This window comes from Lynx canadensis, chromosome A3 (genome assembly GCF_007474595.2).
Source record: "Lynx canadensis isolate LIC74 chromosome A3, mLynCan4.pri.v2, whole genome shotgun sequence".
In the NCBI taxonomy this organism is placed as follows: Eukaryota; Metazoa; Chordata; class Mammalia; order Carnivora; family Felidae; genus Lynx; species Lynx canadensis.
In genome coordinates, this window is record NC_044305.1 from 135,245,790 (window position 1) to 135,267,937 (window position 22,148).

Here is a 22,148-nt window from a genome sequence, read left to right on the forward strand (position 1 = left end):
ACCATATAGCGTTGTGCACCAGGCCCCGGCCTACACTTTGCATGCACTTACTTATTTTACGGCTGGAGAAGCTCATGACACGCAGGGAGTGTTTGAACTGGGATGTAACACCTGGAAACCCGCTCAATGATAATTATCAGCACGTTAGTTTAGTTTTTCCTAAATCTGTTCTAAGCAGGCCAGTTTCTTTTATGCATTCATTTGTTCCTTCCTTCCTTCCTTCCTTCCTTCCTTCCTTCCTTCCTCCCTCCAGGCATTCTCTCTTTCCTTCCTTTCTTCTTTGCTTCAACAGGTGTTTATTGAGAGCCTCCTACTTTTCAGAGAAAAACTTGGTAAATGTGAATAAAATACAAATCAGATAAATAAGCCCAAGTTTTTCCAGCAGAGAACTCACAAAAGTCAAGTCCTTATGGTATTCCTTGAACATATGTCCTATTCCTTCCAACCTGTCTTTTCCCACCCATTTAAGAGTAAGGTTCAGGAGCGGTAGACTTTCTTATTCAAAGTCAGGGCCTGCACAAGCCAGGGAGGGATTTCTTCCTCTAACTGCTCAAGATGGGGGTGGGCTGGGGGAAGCACAAGGCAGGCCCGTTTTGGCTCTCTAGTGGGAGTTGGCCATCTCTAAAGGCATCCACACGCAACTGGAAAACAGTCAAATGTCATCGTCATTTTTCTGTAGCCAGGGACTTTTTTTCCTAAACACCTGAACATCTGTAACGTACTCCATGCTCCCTGATGTGTACCGTTTCCTGCAGGGATGTCCCAACAGCGGCTGCAACACATCAGCCGAACGTAGAATCCGTTCAGTTATTTGCAGACATCCTAACATCTCTGTGGTAAGTCTTTTTCTCACGCATACCATACGTCAGGACTACCCATCAACTACTATGCATCCCATACATCAAAAGGTACACAATTTGTAAATGCACAGCACGATGACTCTCTGGTAGACTGAACACATGTATGTAATGAGCATCTTGATCAAGAAATAGAACTTTGCCAAGAAGCCTCCAAGACCTTCCCTCAGGCCCTGAACCCTACCTCTGCCCCAAAGATAACCCTGTCCTGTTTTCTAGAAACCGTACTCTAGGTTTGCCGCTGTTAAAGTTCATGTGGATGGAATCACAACATGCCCGCTTTCTGTCAGGACTTTCTCACTCAATGCTGTTTGTAGACTTATCCATGTTGCTGTGTTTAGCAGTAGATTGTTCATTTTCCTAGCTAGCATTTATTGATTCTATTGTTTGAATATACCACAATTCATTTAATTATTATTTAAAAAAATTTTTTTTAACGTTTATTTATTTTTGAGACAGAGAGAGAGCATGAGTAGGGGAGGGCAGAGAGAGAGGGAGACACAGAATCTGAAACAGGCTCCAGGCCCTGAGCCATCAGCCCAGAGCCCGACGTGGGGCTCGAACTTACAGGCCGCGAGATCGTGACCTGAGCTGAAGTCGGACGCTTAACCGACTGAGCCACCCAGGCGCCCCTTATTTTATTATGATGAACGTTTGGAATATTTTGCTATCACACCATGAATATTCTTGTATATGCCTTTTGGTCAACATATACATGTGCGTTTATGTTGGGTATATACCCAGGAACGGACTCATTGCCTCATGTGGTGTATGTGTGCTCCCCTTGAGCACATATCTGCAAAGAGCTTTCCAGAGCGCTTGAACCAGTTTACATTCCCACCGGAATACTGTAAGAGTTCTAGCTGCTCCACATCTTCCTTCTCATTTGGCACTTTCACTGTAAGATTTTTGTTTTGTCTGGTTTAATTTGGCCACCCAGTGGATATGTAATGGTAGCTCTTTTTAGTTTCCAGTTCTCTGATGACTAGTGATATTAAGCACCCTTATATATGTGTATCAGCCATCTCTTTTGTAAAGTGCCTGTTCACGTCCCTTGCCCACTTTTGTATTGGACTTCCTGCATTCCACCCTCCCCTGCCCCCACAGTGGACTTTCTGTATTTTTAGTACAGATTTTTAGAAATTCATTGTTTATCATGAACTTTCTTGGTCACACACATTGTACATATCTTTAACTCTTTGGCTTTCTTGTTCACTCATTTACTGGTTGAAACTTAATTGATTTAATGAGTAGAATTTTATTAATTTGCAGAGCTGTGGTTTTGTGTATCCGTGTGAGTATTTAAGGAAATGAAATGGACTATTAAAGTGCTTCAAAATAAGATATTGTTCCTTGAAATTTTTACTTAGCTGTCTTGTGTGAGGGGACTGGCTAAAAGGATTCATACGACTAAGGAGCAGGTTTAACTCCCTGTTAGGGTTTATTCCAGGGAAGGGATGCAGAGTGAAAACAGGAAGAAGATGAAAACTCAGACTGGGTCTGGAGAGGTCTGCACAGGCTTCTGAGCCCTTGGCCTGAGTTGCTTAGGATGGACTTTCTCTCAAGCAGTGCACTACAGGGACAAGTACAAATTAGTTGGTCAGGGAAGCCTGCTTGAGTCTCAGAGTCTGGGTTTATGTGGAGGGTTAGACGTGTAGGTGCATTCACCTGTGACTGGCCATGGTCACCAAATCTAAGAAACCCAATGGTGAATGAGGCGCCCATCACCAACCTTGGTGTGTGCAGAACAGTGCTGACAGGCCGATGTGGCATTGCTCTGGTATAGACACAGAATCATCAATGATTGGTACAAAGAACCTTCTGAAAGGCACGTTTCTAGGGTTTGGCCAGGATCGATCGTGGCTCCGGTCTCCCCTGGAGAGATGCTCTGAGTGAGTTGTGTTGACTCTTTCTTCATGGGATGGCACATAAACTCTATTAGTGAGAAAATCAACTCCACAATACAATAGAATATTTTTCAGATTGGAAGCTCACAAATGCATCCAAAAGAACTTTATGAAAGAGAAATAGAAGGCTTATGGACTAGAGGGTTTACCTGTTCCTTAATAAAGCAGTTACTTACTAAATGTGTCTACTTTGGGGTCCTTCATTACCTTCTTTCCCAGGGTTTAGATTACAGAATCATCACTCCTTCCCGGATCTATTTTGTCAATTCTTAGTTTCCAACTTCACCGTTTATTTTGTGACATTCAGACGTATTGATGTAGAATTGTATGTAATATTCTCTGTTTTTGGAGGCCTTCACAATCTGTGGCTTTTTCCTTTCTTGGATACCTATTGTGCTGATTGCATTTTCTTTCTTTTTCTCCATTTGAATAGTCTACCTAGAAGTATATCTACTTCAGCAGGTTTTCCAAAACCAATCTCCTTTCCAAAATAAATATTAGTGTTTTCATTTATTATTTATTAATTACTGCATTTATATTTATTAATTCTTCCTTTCTGCTCCCTGCCCCTCCCATGAACAGAGGGGCCAGGATAGCTTTAGTTTTCCCATTTAATACTCCAAGTGTTGAAAACCATGACTTAAAAAAATTTTTTTTCTAAATGTTTATTTATTTTTGACAGAGAGAGAGAGAGAGAGAGAGACAGAGAGACAGAGAGATACAGAGAGAGACAGAGCATGAATGGGGGAGGGGCAGAGAGAGGGAGACACAGACTCCCGGCTGTCAGCACAGAGCCGGATGTGGGGCTCCAACTCACGGACTGCGAGATCATGACCTGGGCCAAAGTTGGAGGCTTAACTGACTGAGCCACCCAGGCACCCCGAAAAATACGACTTTTTTAAATGAACGAAGCTGTGTTATCCATTCACCGAAAGACTTCACTGAAGGATCTTTCCAGCTCCCAGCTTCTCTGCTCTCCACCCACAAGGGTAGTTTGTTCCATCGAAACATCCACTTAAGTTGGGACCATCAGATTCTCTGTACAGGAATTTGAAACTGGAGCTCAAAAATCTGACAGATTTTTTTTTCCCTTTATGAGTGAAAATATTCTATCTTCAATTGTCAACAGATATGAAGGTTGACTGAGCACGGGGGGGGGGTGCAAGGTCTTTAATTTCACTGTCTTCTTGGTGGGGGGAGGTAGGTGAAACGGAGAGGAAAACAAAGAAAGGACAGAGGCAGTGCGGAAGGGGCGCGCGAAAAGGGTCAAGAGAGGCTCATGGGAGGACGCAATATGGGTGTTTTCTTCTTCTGTCTCCCGTGTGCTGATTATACACGTGAAAACACTTCTGCCCGCTAAGTGCCCCAAAGTCAGATTGCTCACAGAGAGTAAGAATGATCCTGTTCTCGAAGAGCTGCACTGCCCCTGGTCTATTAGCCCATAGTTTAACCTCAGGTCTAAAAGTTCCTGCTTGTCAACAAGTTGTATTCCCTTCGGGATTACACATGCACCTGCGCTGTATTCAAATTGCTTAAATCGTAAAGTTTATTTGCTCTCCGTTCGGCCAACGTTTTCCACCTTTAGCTCAGTTGTGAATTTTTGACTCCTCCCCATAGGATTTTGGTTTTCAGTCGGCCTGACCATCATCGTCCAAGATATCCTCAGCTAAGCAGTGAGCACACAACGATACGTCCAAACAGGCGTGTAAAAGTTGCCGCACAAGGGCAGCGATACCGTCGACGGCGGACTTCTGGCCGATATAGCTGCTACCACCACCGACTGGGACCCGAATGCGGGCCTTTGGTTTGGCCCACGCGCACATCGGGAGACAACCGGGTTTGAGAGTCAGCAAAAGGAGAGGGGTAAGTCCCAGAAGAGGGAAAAGCGCTCCCCGTTTGGGCAGTCGGGAGCAGCTGCTAGGACTTGGGTGGGAGTGAGGGCCAAAGAGCCGGTCAGCGGGAGGGCTGAGGTTGAGCCAGCGGCCTGTGGGTAAGGAGTCTGCACTGAAGGGCCAATGAGGGTGGGGAGCAGCGAAGAGTCCCGATCTCTCTCTCTCCCTCTCTAACGCGCGCGCGCGCACACACACGCGCGCACACACACCCCACCCGGGACGTAAACAACAGCGGAGGCATCGGCAGTGCAGGGCCTGGGGCCCCCGCCCCCTCCCCGCCCGCAGCGCCGGGCCCCGGGTACCCTCGGGGTGGAAGCCGGCGGTGGGGACCGTGCGCGCCACCCGCGGCCGCCCCCTCCCCGCCGCCGCCGTTCCGGGCGCGACCGCGAGAGGGCGGAGGAGGCCGAGGCCGCGGCCGCCCCACCCCTCCCCCACCCCTTCCCCCGCGCCCCGCCCGCCGGTCACTTCGCTTTCGATTCCCCGGTGGCGGGGGCGCCCCGGGCGCGGCGGGGGCGGGACCGGACGGGCCATGGCCTCCGCCCTCGGCCCGCGCGCCCCGCTGCCGCTCGCGCGTCTCCGCGGGGCCCGCGCTCTGGCCATGGCGCCGCCGCGCCGCTTCGCGCTGGAGCTGCCGGGCTGCGGCCTGGCCCACTTCGCCGTCGGCGGGGACGCCGCGGGCGCGCGCCTCGACCCCCGCGTGGCCGCGCTCCTGGGCCCGCCCGGCCGCAGCTACTCGCTGTGCGTGCCCGAGGCGCCGGGCGGCGGCTGCGCGGCCCGGGTGCGGGCGGCCCGGCTGCACCAGCGCCTGCTGCACCAGCTGCGCCGCGACCCCCTGCGGCGGTGCCAGCTGCGCCGGCTGCTGTGCTACGGCCCCGGCGGCGGGGCGGGCGGCGTGCAGCGCGGCTTCCTGCTCCGCGACCCCGGCGACAGCCCCGACACCCGGCGCGCGCTCTTCTCGCTGCTCGGCGACGCCCCGGGGGGCCCGCGCCTGGGCGAGTTCGTGGGCGACGCGCGCCAGCAGGTGTGGCAGAGCCTGTGGGAGCTGCGGGACGGGGCGGAGTGGCGGCAGGTGGGCCCCCGCGAGCGCGTCCTGGCCGCCCCGGAGCCCGCCCTGCACCCGGTGGTGCCTGACCTGCCCAGCTCCGGGGTCTTCCCGCACCGGGAGGCCGCCCGCGCCGTTCTGGAGGCGGTAAGAGGCCTGCCCCTTCATCGCACTCGGGGTGGACCCCCCCCCCCCCCCAGACAAGGAGGAGTGGGTTCTCGGGTGGGGGTGGGGGGGGCCGGTCTATCCAGCCCGGGCGCTGTTGCCGCGGGGAACTGATTGACGTCCCTGGACAGATCGGGCCGTGAACCTGAGTGCCCGCCTCCGGTTTAGACGCTGCGGCTCTTTTCTGGATCCTCAGCCGACTGGAACTTTTCCCTCCGAGGCGGCCAGTGATGGATGTCCTGAGGCCGCGCTCGAGTTCCTACCCTGAATGCGCGGGGAAGGCTCTGCGGGAGGAGGAAAGAGGCCGCTGGGTGCCGGGAGGGTCACGCCATCTGGGAAGCCGTCACACTGTTGGGAGGCCGGGGCATGAGTTTTGGGGAGAAAAGGGCCAGGGTTTGGGGTTTGAGAAACGCGGACTGAATCTGTGGCCGTCTGCTTTTTTCCTGTCTCGTCTGTGAAACACTCCCCTTGAGGTGTTTAGGACAAGGAAACATCTGGGACACAGCAGGTGCTCTGCGAAGGAGCGCCGAGAATCTTTTTCCCCGGGGCAGCCTGGGCAGGGTCTGGGGTGTCCAGACTCGACTTGCTGAGGCTGCGCAATGGAGTTTATTCAGTGCCTTCTGCAAGCTTTTGGGATAGTATTAAGGAGTGGTGAAGAGGGGAGGACCAGTCTCCTGGGCTTAAGTCCAAACTCCGGCATTTGTTACCTGTGTCACTTTCAGTTTCTTAAACCCTCCTTGCCTCAGTTTCCTTAGTCTGTAGTTGGGAATAATAATGCTGCCACCCTCGCAGGGTTACTGTGAAGGCTGGCCATGTTAATCCTGGAGAAGCACGTAGGAGATCAAGCGTGTACATAAACAAACGTGTGGGCCTCGCTACAGAGCGGGAGAGCGGAGGCGAGAACTTTGAATGCCCAGCACCTCCTGTGCTGCTCCCTGGTGACCGCAGTGCAAGGCTGTCTTCTCCCCTCGTAGCGGGGGCAGGAAGGGACCGGCTGACTGCTTCCGGGAGCTACAGTCCTAGCTGGTTTCCCACATCCCACATACTGTGCCAAGCGGGGCCTGTGGCCCCCCCCCCCCCAGTTGTGGCCTTCCCTCTCCTTCCTCTGGGGTAGCTGGCCCGTAAGGCTGAGGGATCTCAGCCGCTGTCGCCTTTTTGAGCCAGAGCTATTCAGTAGAAAATGGAGGGACTCAGCCCCTCTCAGGTTCAAAATTGCTTTTCTTTTTACATGTTTATTTTTGACAGAGACAGAGAGAGACAGAGCACGATCTGGGGCAGGGCAGAGAGAGGGAGGCACAGAATCCCAAGCAGGCTCCAGGCTCCGAGCTGTCAGCACAGAGCCCGACGTGGGGCTCGAACCCATATTCCAGGAGTGGTAAGATCATCACCTGAGCCGAAGTCAGACACTTAACTGACCGAGCCACCCAGGCGCCCCAGCCCCTCTCAGGTTCAAAACAGCATGATTTTGGTGTGGTGTGAAACACAACTTATGTCTTATTAGCACTGGGCAGTCTTGTTCTCAGCAATCAGATATTGCAAAAGCCCCGTTGCCTCACTACGGCTGCACACGCGTTGTTTTACAGTGTATACCCTTCATTCCTGAGGCCCAAGCAGTGCTGGACCTGGTTGACCAGTTGCCGGAACAAGTCCACAAAGGGAAGTTCCCGGTCATTGCTTTTGAAGGACTGGATGCCACAGGTAATATTACCTTTCGGTTACAGGCAAGGAGAGACATTGATCTCTCGTGGGAATAGACAGGGCTTCACAAGTACAACTTTATACAGAGTTCAGCTCGTAAGCTTCATGGCAGCGTCTACTGTGTGCCACGCACGGAGCGGGACAGGCGTGCGATGCAAAGGTGAATAAGGCCTTGAGTGGGAAGTCAGGGGAGGGGTGGAGGGGCTGAGCCTCAGGTGCTCTGGCGACCACGAGAAGGCACTTAAGGCAGCCTCCGAGTGGGGGACGGAGCGTGGTTGGGGTGGCTCCCGGAGGACTGTTTTCAGTGCGGATCAGAGCAGGTCAGGTGAGGAAGACAGAAGCGGTCCTCCGGGCGGAAGAAACGGCATGGGCCGAAGAGAAGGGACTTGAGCCAGCCTGGGGGCATTTGGGAAGCACAGGCCATTCCGAGGACCCTTTGGAAGTACTAGGAAGTGGGGGGCAGAAGCGTTGGAGCTGGCAGAGATCTCGGAGTACAACGGACATACCCACACTTGGCCCAAAACACAAAAGTAGGAGAAGTAAGGCTGTAAGGGCGGCGGGAGAACAGCCAAGGACAAGGTGGAGCCTGGGCTGAAGTCACGTGGTTCAGTGTGAGGCGGGGCTTCCCGGGTGCAGAGAGTGTGAGGGAGCAAGGAGGTTATCCCAGGGCCCGGAGGTCTCTGCCAGAGTTTATCATTACTTTGTGATGTCTTTCAAGTGTTCTGATACCACACTGAGCAAACCCAGGTTCCTGAAGGTCTGCATCTTTTTTTTTTTTTTTTTTTAAATAATCTTGGTAGGTAATGAGCTACACTGGTTTACAGGTGGAAAGAGTGTCTTTGCTCTGAGTTCATCTGAGCAGTTTGGGAGTGATACCGTGGCCATGGTAATGAAGCCCTGTGTTTGTATCTGGCCCGCAGGTAAAACCACTGTGACCCAGTCAGTTTCAGACACACTCGGGGCTGTCCTCTTAAAGTCGCCACCTGCTTGCATCAGCCAGTGGAGGAAAATCTTTGATGATGAGCCAACTATCATTAGGAGAGCTTTTTATTCTTTGGGCAATTATATTGTGGCTTCTGAAATAGCCAAAGAATCTACAAAATCTCCTGTGATTATAGACAGGTAGGTATGAAGATCCTGAGTTTGGCATTTTGTTCCCCAACATTGTAAGTGTGTGTGTGTACCTGCACATGCATGTATTCAACTGCGTATGTTAAGTCAAACCGCATGATGATAAGAATAGGAAGAATGCCTATGCTTTATTAATCACCTACGTCACAGGCTGGCATTTCGCTAAGAGCATGCATACCATTGTTCGTTATCTGGAACAATTATGCATGGTTAGTGGATACTACGTGTTATCCCCAATTTACTGATGAGAAACATAGGTCTTGGAAAGGTCGGGGCGCCTAGGGAGCTCAGGGGTTGAGCGTCCAACTTCGGCTCAGGCTGTGATCTCAACGGCTTGTGAGCTCGAGCCCCGCGTCGGGCTCTGTGCTGACGGCTCAGAGCCTGGAGCCTGCTTTGGATTTTGTGTCTCCCCACTCTCTGCCCCTCCCCCGCTCATGCTCTGTCTCTCTCTCTCTCTCTCTCTCTCAAAAATAAACATTAAAAAAAAAAAAAAAAAGGTTAAGTGACCTGCCAAGTGACTAAGCTAGAAATGGTGTATGAGGATATTGGCCAAAGGCTGTGCTTTTAGAAGTTGATGCTTTCAGTGGTTCATTTGTTCACCGGCTTATTTGTAAAACACTGATTGGGCATCTCCTACGTGCCAAAGATGGCTCTCAATTTAGGGGATTCGGCGGTCCGTGAGCTAGACGATGCCCTGCTTGCGTGGAGCAGACATACTGTTGCAGGAGAAGTTGATGGTCAAGTGCATAAAGAACTGGGATACTATCAGAGAGTGATAAATACTCCGAAGAGGGTAAAGCGAAGTGGGTACGGCTGAGGAAGGCCTGTATAAGGGGGTAACATTGATCTGAGCTCTCAATGCCCCAGAAGAGGTGGAAATGAAAACTGTGGAGTAACAGCGTTACGGTCAGCAGAGTCAGTAAGAGCAAAGCCTACAGACAGAAGTTGACATAATCCAGGACTAGAAACAGGCCAGTGTAATGAGCACATAGTGGACCAGGGGCTGCTTTCTGGGTGAATGAGCAGAGAGAGAGAGAGAGGCAGAGGGTAGAGGAGAAGGGCCCGTAGGCTGAGAGAGAGTGGGTTTTATTCTGAGCGCCGAGGGGAGCCATTGGAAGGTTTCAGATAATGAAGTGATGTAAACTGATTTGTGTGTTTCCAATTCCATACGTAAGAAATAGCTCAATATACCACACAAATGGATGAAAGCAAGTTATCCTAGGCTTTAAATCACCGGGACTCGGTGGTACGGAAATTGCAGTCGCGATGAGATCGCAGCTTGCTCTCATCAGGTTGCTGAGAACCAGTTAAAATGCCCTAATGCCCAGAGCTCAGAGCTGGCGATCACGTGCACGGATTGACGCCCTCCAGGGTGCTGGTGGGGGTGGAGGGCTAGGAGAGCAGTTCGTGGAGACACAACAGAGTGGAGAGCGCTTCACCGCCTGAAGAAACTGAGATGCCTTCAGCTGTGTTCAGATACTGAAAAATGTGAAAAACCAAAGCCCATCAGTAGAAGAAAGGGTGCATAAATGCCAGCGTATTTGTAAAATGGGGCCCCATTCGGCCACACAGACCAGTGCAGTGTATCCCTGTGCAGAAATTACAAAACCGTAATCTGAAAAAATCGAGTTGCAGACGGGCGTTCAGTAGAATACATGCAAATTAAGACAAACTGTAGAGTACGGAGGGATGGAAGGTTATTGAGCAAATTCAGGAGAGGGCTAGGGAAAGAGACGCACGGTCGATAAAAAGCACAAAAGGTCGTGAGCTGTGTTTACGTTACTGCTTCGCATCCTGTGAATGTTTGTTGCCCTTTGTGCAATTTTGCTTATTTTTGGAAAGATAAGAACCGCATTGAAAGTATGACAGGAGTTCAGGAAAAAGCAGGAATCATAACTGTAAATCTCAAGGAATTTCAAGTAGGGAACACACCCAAGTATAGCCCGCACCCGTGTCCGGACTTAGGACCTCACCATCCCCCATAAAGCCACCTCCTTCTCCTACCCGGTCACCGTCCGTTCTCCCCTCCCGCCCCCCCCCCCCCCCGTGGTAACTGCTGCCCTGACCTCCATCACCGTGGACTTGTTCCTTCTGTTTTTGAACTGCTTGTCCACAGAGGTGTGCATTACTGCTCTTTGCGTCTGACGGCCTTCATGCCGCGTATGATACTCCCCTTGCTGCTGTGAACACGTTTTAACGTTTTTGTTTTATTTTATTACTATTTTTTTTTTTTTGAGAGAGGGAGAGAGTGTGTGTGCATGGGGGAGGGGCAGAGAGCCAGAGGGGGAGCGGGGATCCCAAGCAGACTCTGCACACTGTCAGTGCAGAGAGCTCAACACAGGGCTCGAACCCACGAACTACGAGATCGTGGCCTGAGCCGAGATCAAGAGCCGACCGCCTAACCGACAGAGCCACCCAGATGCCCCTTGCTGTGGACATTTTTTACGTAACTCTGGTGCCTGTATATCTGCGGTTCTGGTGCAGAGATGCCCGGGAGCGGAGCTGCAGGGGCGTGGGGGTTCACGTGTGTTCAACTTCAGCAAATATTCCAGAAAGTTTTTTGAAGTGGTTGAAACAACTCACAGCCACCCCCACCCCCCACCAGCAGTGTTTGAGAATTCCCTTTGACTCGCATCCTGGTCAACACTTAGCATCGCCAGCCTTTTATGCTAGGCTTTCCCCTTGTTCAAGCTGGTTTGCCACATCTGGAAACTTCTACCCCTTTCTTGAAATACCTTCCCCTGTACTTTCCTGTACAGGCTTTTCTGTAGCTCTGCAACACCCCACGGAAAGGCGGTTCTGAGCGTGTGCAGGAAATAAGGCCTGAGGTGGTGGGTTGCTGGGCGAGAGGAAAACAGTGAAAATGAGTTAGAAGCCGGGTACTCTCGTTGGAGCGACCATGCCGGGAGGTAGTTTTAACTTCGGGGATGGCAAGGTGGTTATTTCAAGAGGTTGAGGGTTGGCAAGAAGGGTGAGAAACTGCATTCCTTTGTGGGACTTCTTTGGGGGATGTTTTTGCCCCGTTATTAGTAAGGGAATCTGCCATATTTGAGATTTTTTTTTGTTTTCATGCAGTGTCCTTTTTCAATGAGAAAAGCCTGAACTTCTCCTCATATGGTGCGACTCGATGAGGCGCATTGTTTCCTCCGATGTCCCAAGTGCTGAAGCTGCGCTGGCTTCTGTGTGTAGGTGGATGCCGATCCCCTCCGCTCCCGGCTTCCTAATCCGTTAAAGGGAGGGAGCCCTCCTCGCTTCCCCACCTACCATTAGGACTGGTGATGAATAGCCATTGAGTTGATACAGGGAGAAGTGCTTCAAAATAGCAAATCGCTATGAAGATACAAAGCGTTATTATAGAAGCTGTGTATAACGTGTGGACAAATTGCATCTGATTTGAACCCATGTGGTTTCCCTGAAGGCAGAATGGAAAATACTAACTAGCGGAGAGTCTGAAATTGATGGCCAGAGGGTGTGATTATTTGAAATGAGCCACGGCGTTGTCAGTGAGAGAGCTCTAGCTATAGAAAACCGGGCTTCCATTTTTACCTTGATTTTCCTTCTTTGTGTCTGCGAATCGTCGGCAATTTTGCTCTTTAAAGAGATACTGTATCACCTTGTCAGACGGGAAGAAAAGAGCAGTTATTTGTTGTCTGGGTGGGCTTTGTTCATGTGTAAAGATTTTAATGAAATCCATTTTAGACTATACCCTCATCTAGCTGAAAAAAACGAGGGAGACAGAGTAGTTTTTGATGGTGACTGTGGTTAAGGTTGGCAACTTAATCACCCTCATTACCTTTAAAAGTCTATTTTTGCTGATGGTTTTTCTACAAAAGGAAGGCTTTTAAAATTAAGATGATATCAGCCTCTGTATTCATAGCTGAGTATTTAATTCAGTGAACACGGAACATGTGCAAAAAAGCAGAATAAATTGTAGTCTGGCTGCCAAGAAACAGAAAACCTGGACCCTTCATGGATTTATTCTGCTTGGGAGACGAGATGCATCTGAGAGAGAAGGTGAAAGCACACGCTTGGAAATGGTGACTCAGGGACGCGGCACAGAGAAATGCTTCCGGGCAGGACTCAAGGAGCTGGCCGATACGGTGGCCACTTCTGGAGGTGGATGAGGGCTTCGAAGGATGGATGGTGTGAGAATTGCTCACCTCCCAAGTTAATTTTTATTTGTGTCTCCTTTTCAGTACCGTTTGTATCACCATCATTTGAAAATGCAGCTTTAGTTATAAGCGGTATCCGCTAAACATTAGGGATTTTCTTTTTAAAAAAATTTTTTTTAACGTTCATTCATTTTTGAGAGACAGAGACAGAGTGCGAGCAGGGAAGGGGCAGAGAGAGAGAGGGAGACACAGAATCTGAAACAGGCTCCAGGCTCTGAGCTGTCAGCACAGAGCCCGACAAGGGGCTCGAACTCATGGACCTCGAGATATGACCTGAGCCGAAGTCGGACGCTTAACCGACTGAGCCACTCAGGCGCCCAACATTTGGTGTTTTCTTTTTAACTTAATTAAATTAATTAATTTATTTATTTTGGTGTTTTCTTATAATGACAGTGTGATACACAGATACGGTCTATGTTTGCGGCAACTGTGGAAGAGAAACGGGGTTTTGCATGCTTTTCATTTTCCCGATGACGAAATTGAGACTATGTTGGCTTAAATGAGTTACCTGTGTCCGAAGAGCAAGTAGGTGGCAGAAGGTAGATTAACACACAGCTCAGATAACACTGTGAATTCGTTTGGTAGATGCCAGTCCGTCCTTTTCACTGGGAAAAGTAGTTCAAGTCTCCAATGGTGAAGAATTTAGGATGTTAAAACATTGAAGTTAGTAAGTTGAAAATACACACAAGGATGGGGCCCTGGGTCCTTCTCCACCCTGGAATGTTTGTAACTGTTTCATAAATATCTGTGATGAGAGTCCTTTGATATTGAACTTGGAGTTTCGTAGCCTCTTAAAATTGGAATATGACATGAGCAGGTCAAGATTATAATAAGCTATGCCAATTAATGAAATGATTCCAATTTAGTCATACGCACACCCAGAGAACATTTATTGTGTACCTACTGTGTGCCACACGCTGGTTTCAGGTTTTGGAAGGCGGGAGTGACTAAACAAGAAATTTTCTAACGGAGGAGCCCGAAGAGGTCATGCCTATAAACAACTTGCTTTTCTTTACCGTGAGAAGTTCTTCCGTAGAGTCGGGCGTGAAGGGCATTGGGAGCCCAGAGGAGAAAACAGTGAGCTCTCCGTGGGGCTCCGTCTGAGTGGGACTGTGCAGGCAGAGTAGGAGTTTTGCTGACTGAGAGCCTCACTCCCGCTGGAGGAAAGTGTGAAGACAGGCCCGTGTGGAGCCGTGTGCCTGGACGCACACTCTAACTGTGTCTTCATGAGGCTGGACGTTTCCGGCAGGCAGTGGAAAGCCATTGGGCGTTTTGGAACAGATGTTCTTTTTTTTTTTTTTTTAACATTTATTTATTTTTGATAGAGAGAGACAGAGCACAAGTCGGGGAGGGGCAGAGAGAGAAGGAGACACAGAATCTGAAGCGGGCTCCAGGCTCCGAGCTGTCAGCACGGAGCCCGACGCGGGGCTCAAACTCACGGACCGCGAGATCATGACCTGAGCCGAAGTCGGACGCTCAACCGACTGAGCCGCCCAGGCGCCCCCAGATTGAGTTTTATTTATTGAACAAATCGCCATGCAGGGAAAACTTGAGCAGAGCCGTGCTGGCTTCAGCCTCTCGCGCAGCACGTTTTCAGGTGCACCTTGACCTTGGCCTCTGCAGATGGAGATCTCACTCGTCCTCTCCTTCCCAGGTACTGGCACAGCACGGCCACCTACGCCATCGCCACCGAGGTGACCGGGGGGCTCCAGTACCTGCCCCCGGCCCATCACCCTATATACCAGTGGCCCAGGGACCTGCTCAGACCCGACCTGGTCCTGCTGCTCACAGTGAGCCCCAAGAAGAGGATGCAGAGAATTGAGGGCCGGGGCGTGGAGCGGACCAGAGAGGAAGCTGAACTGGAGGCCGACAGCATGTTTCGTCAAAAGTAGGTGTCCCGGTGCGAACGGCAGGGGTTCCTGGCCGTGGCGGAGAGCCGGGATGGGCGCCGGCTTTAGGAATGTGGAGGAAATGACGTTGTTCTCGTTGTTCAAACCCGAGAGGCAGCATCCCCCACGGTAGTTCAGCTCCTTCTGATGGTGCAGTTCCCACACGGCCACAGCATTGGTGACACGCACGGCCACAGGGCATCGGGGCTTCCTTCCAGTCCTGGCTGTGCCAGGAACAGCGTGAACCCGGGGAAGACAATACACGTTTCTGGGCCGTGGTTCCCCAGTCCTAATAGAACGGGCACAGAGCGCTGTCCGATGACCTCACTGTGACTTTTCCTTAGAAGGTGCTTCCTGTGTGTCAGGCATCTGGGTCCAGATGCTCTCTGATGCGCACGAGGGCGACGTCAGCCGTCTTTTACGGTTTACAAAACTGAGGCTCCAAGGATGAAGTGACTTGTCTGGATTTGCATAGCTACCGTGTAGGAAACCTGGGATTAAAATCAGGATCTTTTTTGATTTTAAAGGCAGTGCTTTTGTTTTCATGAGAGAGCTGTGGGACGGTAGCTGGAGACCCTGGACCAGAGCCTCACTGTTTCAGAGCCGAGGTTGAATCCGTTCTGTAGGACTGGTTTGAAAAGCCAAAGCCGGGTAGTTTATATAAATAAACAATCATAGGGGCGCCTGGGTGGCGCAGTCGGTTGAGCGTCCGACTTCAGCCAGGTCACGATCTCGCGGTCCGTGAGTTCGAGCCCCGCGTCGGGCTCTGGGCTGATGGCTCAGAGCCTGGAGCCTGCTTCCGATTCTGTGTCTCCCTCCCTCTCTGCCCCTCCCCCGTTCATGCTCTGTCTCTCTCTGTCCCAAAATAAATAAAAAACGTTGAAAAAAAAAATTAAAAAAAAAATGAATAAACAATCATAGCACCGCTGTCATAACACAACCCTGTTATAAATAGTTAAATAACAACTCGGCTGTGTGCAAAGAAACCGTGTCAAGCAGTTTACTCGTATTAATTCAATTAGGCCTCGTGACACATCACCGGGAAGGCATTATTTCAGCCCTCGTTTTACAGGTGAGAAAACCGAGGCGGAGGGGAAAGCAGTTTGATGAGTTCACTGAGCTAGTGAGTAGTAAACAGCACGTGTTACAACCACATGCGGTCACGCTTCCCTAACGCCACCGGCCTCCGTCATTCCTACACGTCAAGGCTAGCTAACACCCGAAGGAGTTCTGGAACAACCTGGTGAATTTTTCAGAGACTCGTCTGTGAAGACAGTGGCCGTGCCGAGGGCCTCTGGCTTGTCTGAAATCCTTCGGGGCACAGACTGTGGAGCGATTTCCTGTGTGCCCAATTAGTTCACCTCTTGGAACCTGCTACTTTCTCTGCAGAAATGGGGGTGACACGGTTCCCTTCCTCAGGTCACCCTGAGTATGAAAACAGAAGAAGCACGTAGAACGCTGATGCCAGTATAGAAAACAGGTAGCCATATGGGGCGCCTGGGTGGCGCAGTCGGTTAAGCGTCCGACTTCAGCCAGGTCACGATCTCGCGGTCCGGGAGTTCGAGCCCCGCGTCGGGCTCTGGGCTGATGGCTCGGAGCCTGGAGCCTGTTTCCGATTCTGTGTCTCCCTCTCTCTCTGCCCCTCCCCCGTCCATGCTCTGTCTCTCTCTGTCCCAAAAAAAATAAACGTTGAAAAAAAAATTAAAAAAAAAAAAAAAAAGAAAACAGGTAGCCATAAAGGCTAGCTACTAAACGTTACTCTGAATTTGTTATTTATTAACCAAAACGTGTCACACGTCTCCTGCGGACAAAGCTAGCGGCTGAGGGCAACAGCGAGATAAATCAGATGGGGCCCTTGCTGCGTGCATCCTGGTGGGGAAGTGGCATTTGTGTGTAGAGCCTTGTTAAAAAATAAGCCAACTCTTCGTTTCTGCCTGTCCCCAGGGTAGAAGTGTCCTATCAGCGGATGGAGGACCCCGCCTGCCACGTGGTTGATGCTAGTCCCTCGAGAGAGGAAGTCCTCCAGACGGTTTTAGGCATAATCCAAAATAATTTTAGCTAATTGTAATTACTCCAAAATGTAATTCTGCATTTTGGCAGATTTGCCGTCGTTTGATACATCTAGGCCCACGGCGGGGTACACGGTTTTCCCAGATTTCTGTTGCATGACCATGGCGTGTGCTAGAAAGCCGAAGACCAGACCATTTCGATTTTACCTACACCGTTATACTCCCTTCTGACCAAAGGACCCATCAAGGTTGAGACCGTCACGTTCCAGCCAGAGATCAGTGATTGCTTTCTTCAAGTGTAACAAACGTTTTCCTGGAACGCGTTTTCAGCTACGTTCCTACCAAATCCCTCCAAGTTTTGTCTTATCCAGAAAGCGTGAGGTATACAGAAGTAACCAGGAAGATCTTCCAAATCGGCGGAAGCCCCTCCGGCCCCTCCCATACCTCCTCCTGGGTCACTGATGAGACCCTGATGTGACATAGTTGCCTCCTTCCCAATATGGCCTCACTCCGTCATTGGGGGGCTCAGCCCTGATCCTAGAGCTAAATGCTCCTGAAGAAAGGGTCCACGTGTCCTGGCTGTCTGAGGACAACGCCCACAGGGTCGCCTTGTGGGTAGGCGACACTTACAAAGAAGGCATCTGATTTGTGTCTCACAACCCCTGAGACGATCCCCTCGTGGTCAGAGTCAAATATAGAGACTGCCAACCCAGATGCTCTCAATACAAATATACCAACCCACTTTGGATTATGTTCTGTTTATTTATGTTCCTTTCCTTTCCTCTGAAAACACGGCTTTGGATATAATGAGTGTTTTGGACTAAACTAGATGCATTAAAACTTAGCCAATGCAGCAATATATTTATGTTGATATTTACATCATGTTTCTCCTCGGTGGAGGGGCTATGCTTTACTAATTAAAATCAAAGCCAAGAAGCTCAAGGCAGTACTTGTGTATTTTCATTACACAGATTTAATTTATCTTGCTAAATAAGCACAGTGGATCCTGGAATGGGGTTTCTTAGTAAATTATCTTGCACTTGAATGTCTTATGATTACATATGAAATCAGCTTTGAGATCTGTTTGCTTAGGAAAAAGAAATGGCTGAGGAAAGAGGAAATTTAATAGCTATGTGGCCTTGGGTGAGTCGCTGAACATCAATAGCCCACGTAACTTGATCTGAAAAGTGATAATCATCCTTTATTTGTATTAAGGAGTTGGCTGAACCAGGTGATTACCTAAAATCCCTCTGGTTCTAAGATAGATGAAGCTTGCAGCTTGTTTTGGGGGGAATGTCTTCTTGCCAAGACATTTAAGTCTTAGACAAGGCCTTATCCGGTTATGTGGGGACTTGAATGATAATAAATTTCATATTAATAACTGTATCATACTGTCTTTCAAAAGAATTCCAGGTAATTTTTATATAATGTATTTGCATATATAACTATGTAATGGGTTTCTGTTGAAAATATTTTTTAAAGCTAATAAAGAGCATTAGGTTCCTGTAAGATGTGATATCTGTGTCCTTGGTATTATTTAGTCTGAACATTTTGAAGAGCTTGTGTTGGCAGTCTAGAAAAACAAACATTTCATGCCTGCCTTCTGTACCTCGCAAATGAATAAAGTTGTTGGGAGTGTCCAGTTTATGGTGGTGTCCCCCATATATGTTGTTTGTTCTGAGGCGTCCCTCCAGTGTGGCCTCCTGGAACTTTTGGTCAGCAAAGCGGGGAGGTGTGAACTCGTGGGCCAAGTGGGATCTCTGGCCAAAGTGATTTCAGAGGAAGGGGGGTGTGTTCACTTTCTTGTAAACGCTGTTTCAGGAAAGTAGAATCTTTTCTTCATTGCAGATATTAAGAAGAAGAAATCGTTCTTTGTACACTTCGGTTCTTTCATGCACCGATAGGTGTGTGATTTGTGGGCATGAGACAGGACAGCACCTCCTACCCAGAAACTTGATGACAAGGAATCATTCGCTTGGCTCGGTTTCGTGACAAGTTGGGTTTCGCTTCTGGTCTTGTGATAGACCTTTGGTTGTCCCAAGTATTTATTCTCCCTTTCTTCCACAGTAATAGAATTTTTGACTTGACACATGGCTGCCAAGAATTATGAGTACATTCCCAAGGCTTCCTTGCAGCTAGAGCGGCCAACTGGGCACGTATAGGTCTTCCAGGAGCCTGTGAGCAGAGGGGCGTATGGAGCGTCGCTTCCTCCGCTGACCCTTCACGCTGTCTGGTATTCGGCGGTGACAGTGAGCCTTCCTGGGACCGAGGGACAAGGGTGACACTGTGGAGGTGCAGAGGCAATGACAGGAGGCTTGAACGGAGGCTGCCTTTATTCCTGAAAATAGATGTGGACGAGGGTATGAATGCGTAAAGGGCATAAAGGGCATCTACTTAGGGCGGGGCCGTCAGGCAGACCCAGGGCACGTATGGTACCTCAGATTCCTCCTCGTCCACAGCCTGCCTCTCTCAGTGGCACGTTCTGAACTCTTTTTTGTTTTCCAGAGTGTTTTGTTTTTATTTTTATTTTTTTTTGCTGCGCCCTCTCTCTGTGACCTCTCTGTCTTCTAGGAGCAATGTGTAGCATATTTTTCTTTTAAAGATTTTCTTTTTCTTAAGCAATCTCTGCACCCAACGTGGGGCTCGAACCCACGGCCCTGACCTCAAGAGCTGCGTGCTCTACTGACAGAGCCAGCCAGGGGCCCGAACTGTGTAGCATCTTCAAAGTGCTTAGGCCCTGGGATCTTCTTGGAATGTGTACCAGGGAAATAGTCGGTGAGGCACATACAAATGTTACATCATCTCCGCATGACACACTTCAAGCGATTGGGGCATATGTATGTATTTGCATGATGTATGTTTATGTAGAATATGTATCCGTTAAATACATCAGGGTAGATCCTTTATTATGAAGATACTTATTTATTTATTTATGAGAGAGCCTGTGCCCCTGTGTGCGTGAGTGAGGAAGAGCAGAGAGAGGGAGAGAGAGAATCCCAAGCAGCCTCCGTGCTGTCTCGAACCCACGGAAGCCCAAGAACCATGAGATCGTGACCTGAGCCGAAATCGAGAGTCAGCCGCTTAACCGACCGAGCCACCCAGGTGCCCCGAGGGTGAATCCTTTTAAGGGACTCCTGAGCAGAGTACAGGACACCTAAGAAGGTGTAAAGCATCAAAAATACTTTTCTCTCAGTGAGAGCCGGTGATTTCAATTTCAGCCGAAAGCAAAGATACAGCTGAAATTATTTTACGGCATTTCACTAGGTTGGCAGGTCCAGGATGGGAGCTCTGTGTACGTGAGAGCAACAATGTGATTGCAGGTGTGCTGGGAGACGGGTGTTTCTGGCCTTAGGCTTTCTTCGTATGCAGGCTGTTGTTTTTCTTTGAACCTGGGAGCCAGACCGTAAGCTATGTTTCACGTTGGCAAATACGTCCAACTAGCAAGTTCGTTTGAACCTTAGGCTTCTGTAAAGGTAGCTGTGTTCATATACTTGGATGTATTTCTCGTGGGAGCAGGGAGAGGAGAAATGAATGCTGTCTTTTTTCCCCCAGAAGGTTTTACTTTCTTCCTCACTTTATTAATGTTTAATTTTTTAAATCTTTATTTATTTTTGAGAGACAGAGACAGAGCACAAGCAGGAGAGGGGCAGAGAGGGAGACACACAGAATCCCAAGCGGGCTCCAGGCTCCGAGCTGCCAGCACAGAGCCCGACATGGGGCTCGAACCCACGGGCCATGGGATCATGACCCGAGCTGAAGGCGGACGCTTAGCCGACTGAGCCACCCCGGTGCCCCGTTTTTTCCTCACTTTAAAAGCTTCATGAAATCCATTCAGCCCGTTGGCGCAATTTGCAACTAGGAGATGTTTTCCCTTTGCATTTGGTCTTTCTCATGAGCACTGTAACTGGTTAGTGGAGGAAACAGGTTTATTCCCATCAGATTTAAACTTGATGTGATCTTTTAACAGGCCCTCTAGGTAATGTACACTCTTGGAGAGAAAATGCCCAGTGGCTCAGATACCCCCATCTTCCAAGCCTCACGCTGGCCTTTCTCCGAGATGGCATCTGGGTGGCTGGAACCTCATTTAGGCCACCTTGAAGATGAGGGGAAAGGGGTCTGTCGTCAGCGTGCCCTCTCTCTAACTGGGTGTGGATTGCCCTGATGGCACAGGCAACTGAGATGTGTTTCCTTCAGCCCTTTATGATGAACTTGGCCTCAGTGGGGGGTCTCACCAGTGTTTGGGTCTCCTGAGTCTGTCTTCCATGCAGCCCCAGCCATAGTTGGCTTCATGGCCACTTTCAGTTCTGCAGCCCTTGGATCCTCCTCTCTGGGGGCTCACAGACTCTCGGGGCATGTGCAAATGTCAAGGAACTGAGAACAGTCGAGAAAGTAGATGTGGGGGCGCCTGGGTGGCTCAGTTGGTTGAACATCAGACTCTTGATTTTGCTCAGGTCACGATCTCCTCGTCGTGAGACCGAGCCCCAATCCACACCCAGGGTGGAGCCTGCTTGGGATTCTCTCCCGCTCTGTCTCTGCCCCTCCCCCGCTCGTGTGCACATGCCTTCTCTCTCTCAAAAATAAATACACTTAAAGAAAGGAGATGTCAAGGCTTCCTTTGCTCAATCATTCTGCGCAGCCTGGTTTATTTTGACAAGACTTTATTCTGGGTTGGTTCAGAGAGGTTTGAGGTCGCGACTGGAGAGACTGGTGCTCTTGATGTCCCCTGGGGGTAGTCTGGGGGCAAAGCCTGGAGCAGGAAGTTGGGGGGCATGGGCCTCAACATGTCCAACCTTATTTTTTCCTCTCTGGAGCAAGCAGGACCTTCCGCTTGCCTACTGGATTCTAAGTTTCGCCGTCACATAATTCGGTGTATGTTTTGCTGGGTTCTCGCTGGGTCCTTTCAGTCTGGAAACTCACGTCCTTGAGTTTTGGGAAGTTTTCTCTTGGATTGTTTCCTTGATGAATTCTCCTCACTCTTTTCTCTTTATTTTTTTTCAAACATAGTTTATTATTTAGATGTTGGAAATCTGCTGTGAGGTTTTTAAATTCTAAAAGCTTTCTCTTTCTCTCTCCCTTCCTTTATCCCTCCCTTGCCCTCTTCCTTTCTTCCTTTTCTTATCTAAATATTCTTGTCTTAAAAAATAACGTCTTTTCTTTTTTCGATGCTAGGTCTTTACTTCTCTTTTTGAGACGATCAACTGTGCCTTGTTTTAAAGTTCTTTTTATAGGGGCGCCTGGTGGCTCAGTCTTGTTGAGCGTCCGACTCTTCATCTTGGCTTGGGTCACGATCCCACGGTTCGTGAGTTCGAGCTCCACCGTCGGGCTCTGTGCCGACAGTGCGGAGCCTGCTTGGGATTCTCTGTTTCCCCCTCTCTCTCTGCTTCTC

The 22,148-nt window shown here is 49.7% G+C and overlaps 1 protein-coding gene across 1 annotated transcript; it reads left to right on the forward strand.

Annotated features, from left to right (window-relative positions):
* Positions 1–5,170: 5,170 nt before the first annotated feature.
* CMPK2 (cytidine/uridine monophosphate kinase 2) lies at positions 5,171–18,278 on the forward strand. Its single transcript, XM_030311709.1, has 5 exons — positions 5,171–5,845; positions 7,447–7,561; positions 8,482–8,683; positions 14,519–14,752; positions 16,698–18,278. The coding sequence occupies exons 1-5, from the start codon at positions 5,186–5,188 to the stop codon at positions 16,813–16,815; spliced, it is 1,329 nt and encodes a 442-aa protein (XP_030167569.1). The 5' UTR covers positions 5,171–5,185; the 3' UTR covers positions 16,816–18,278.
* The last annotated feature ends 3,870 nt before the right edge of the window (positions 18,279–22,148 follow it).

What these genes read in the sequence shown, in the direction of transcription:
- CMPK2 (XM_030311709.1), top strand. Translation starts at nt 5,186, where the DNA reads ATGGCCTCCGCCCTCGGCCCGCGCGCCCCGCTGCCGCTCGCGCGTCTC. An exon ending in TGAAGGACTGGATGCCACAG is followed by an intron (nt 7,562 to 8,481) that starts GTAATATTACCT and finishes TCTGGCCCGCAG; the next exon opens with GTAAAACCACTGTGACCCAG. An exon ending in TCTCCTGTGATTATAGACAG is followed by an intron (nt 8,684 to 14,518) that starts GTAGGTATGAAG and finishes TCTCCTTCCCAG; the next exon opens with GTACTGGCACAGCACGGCCA.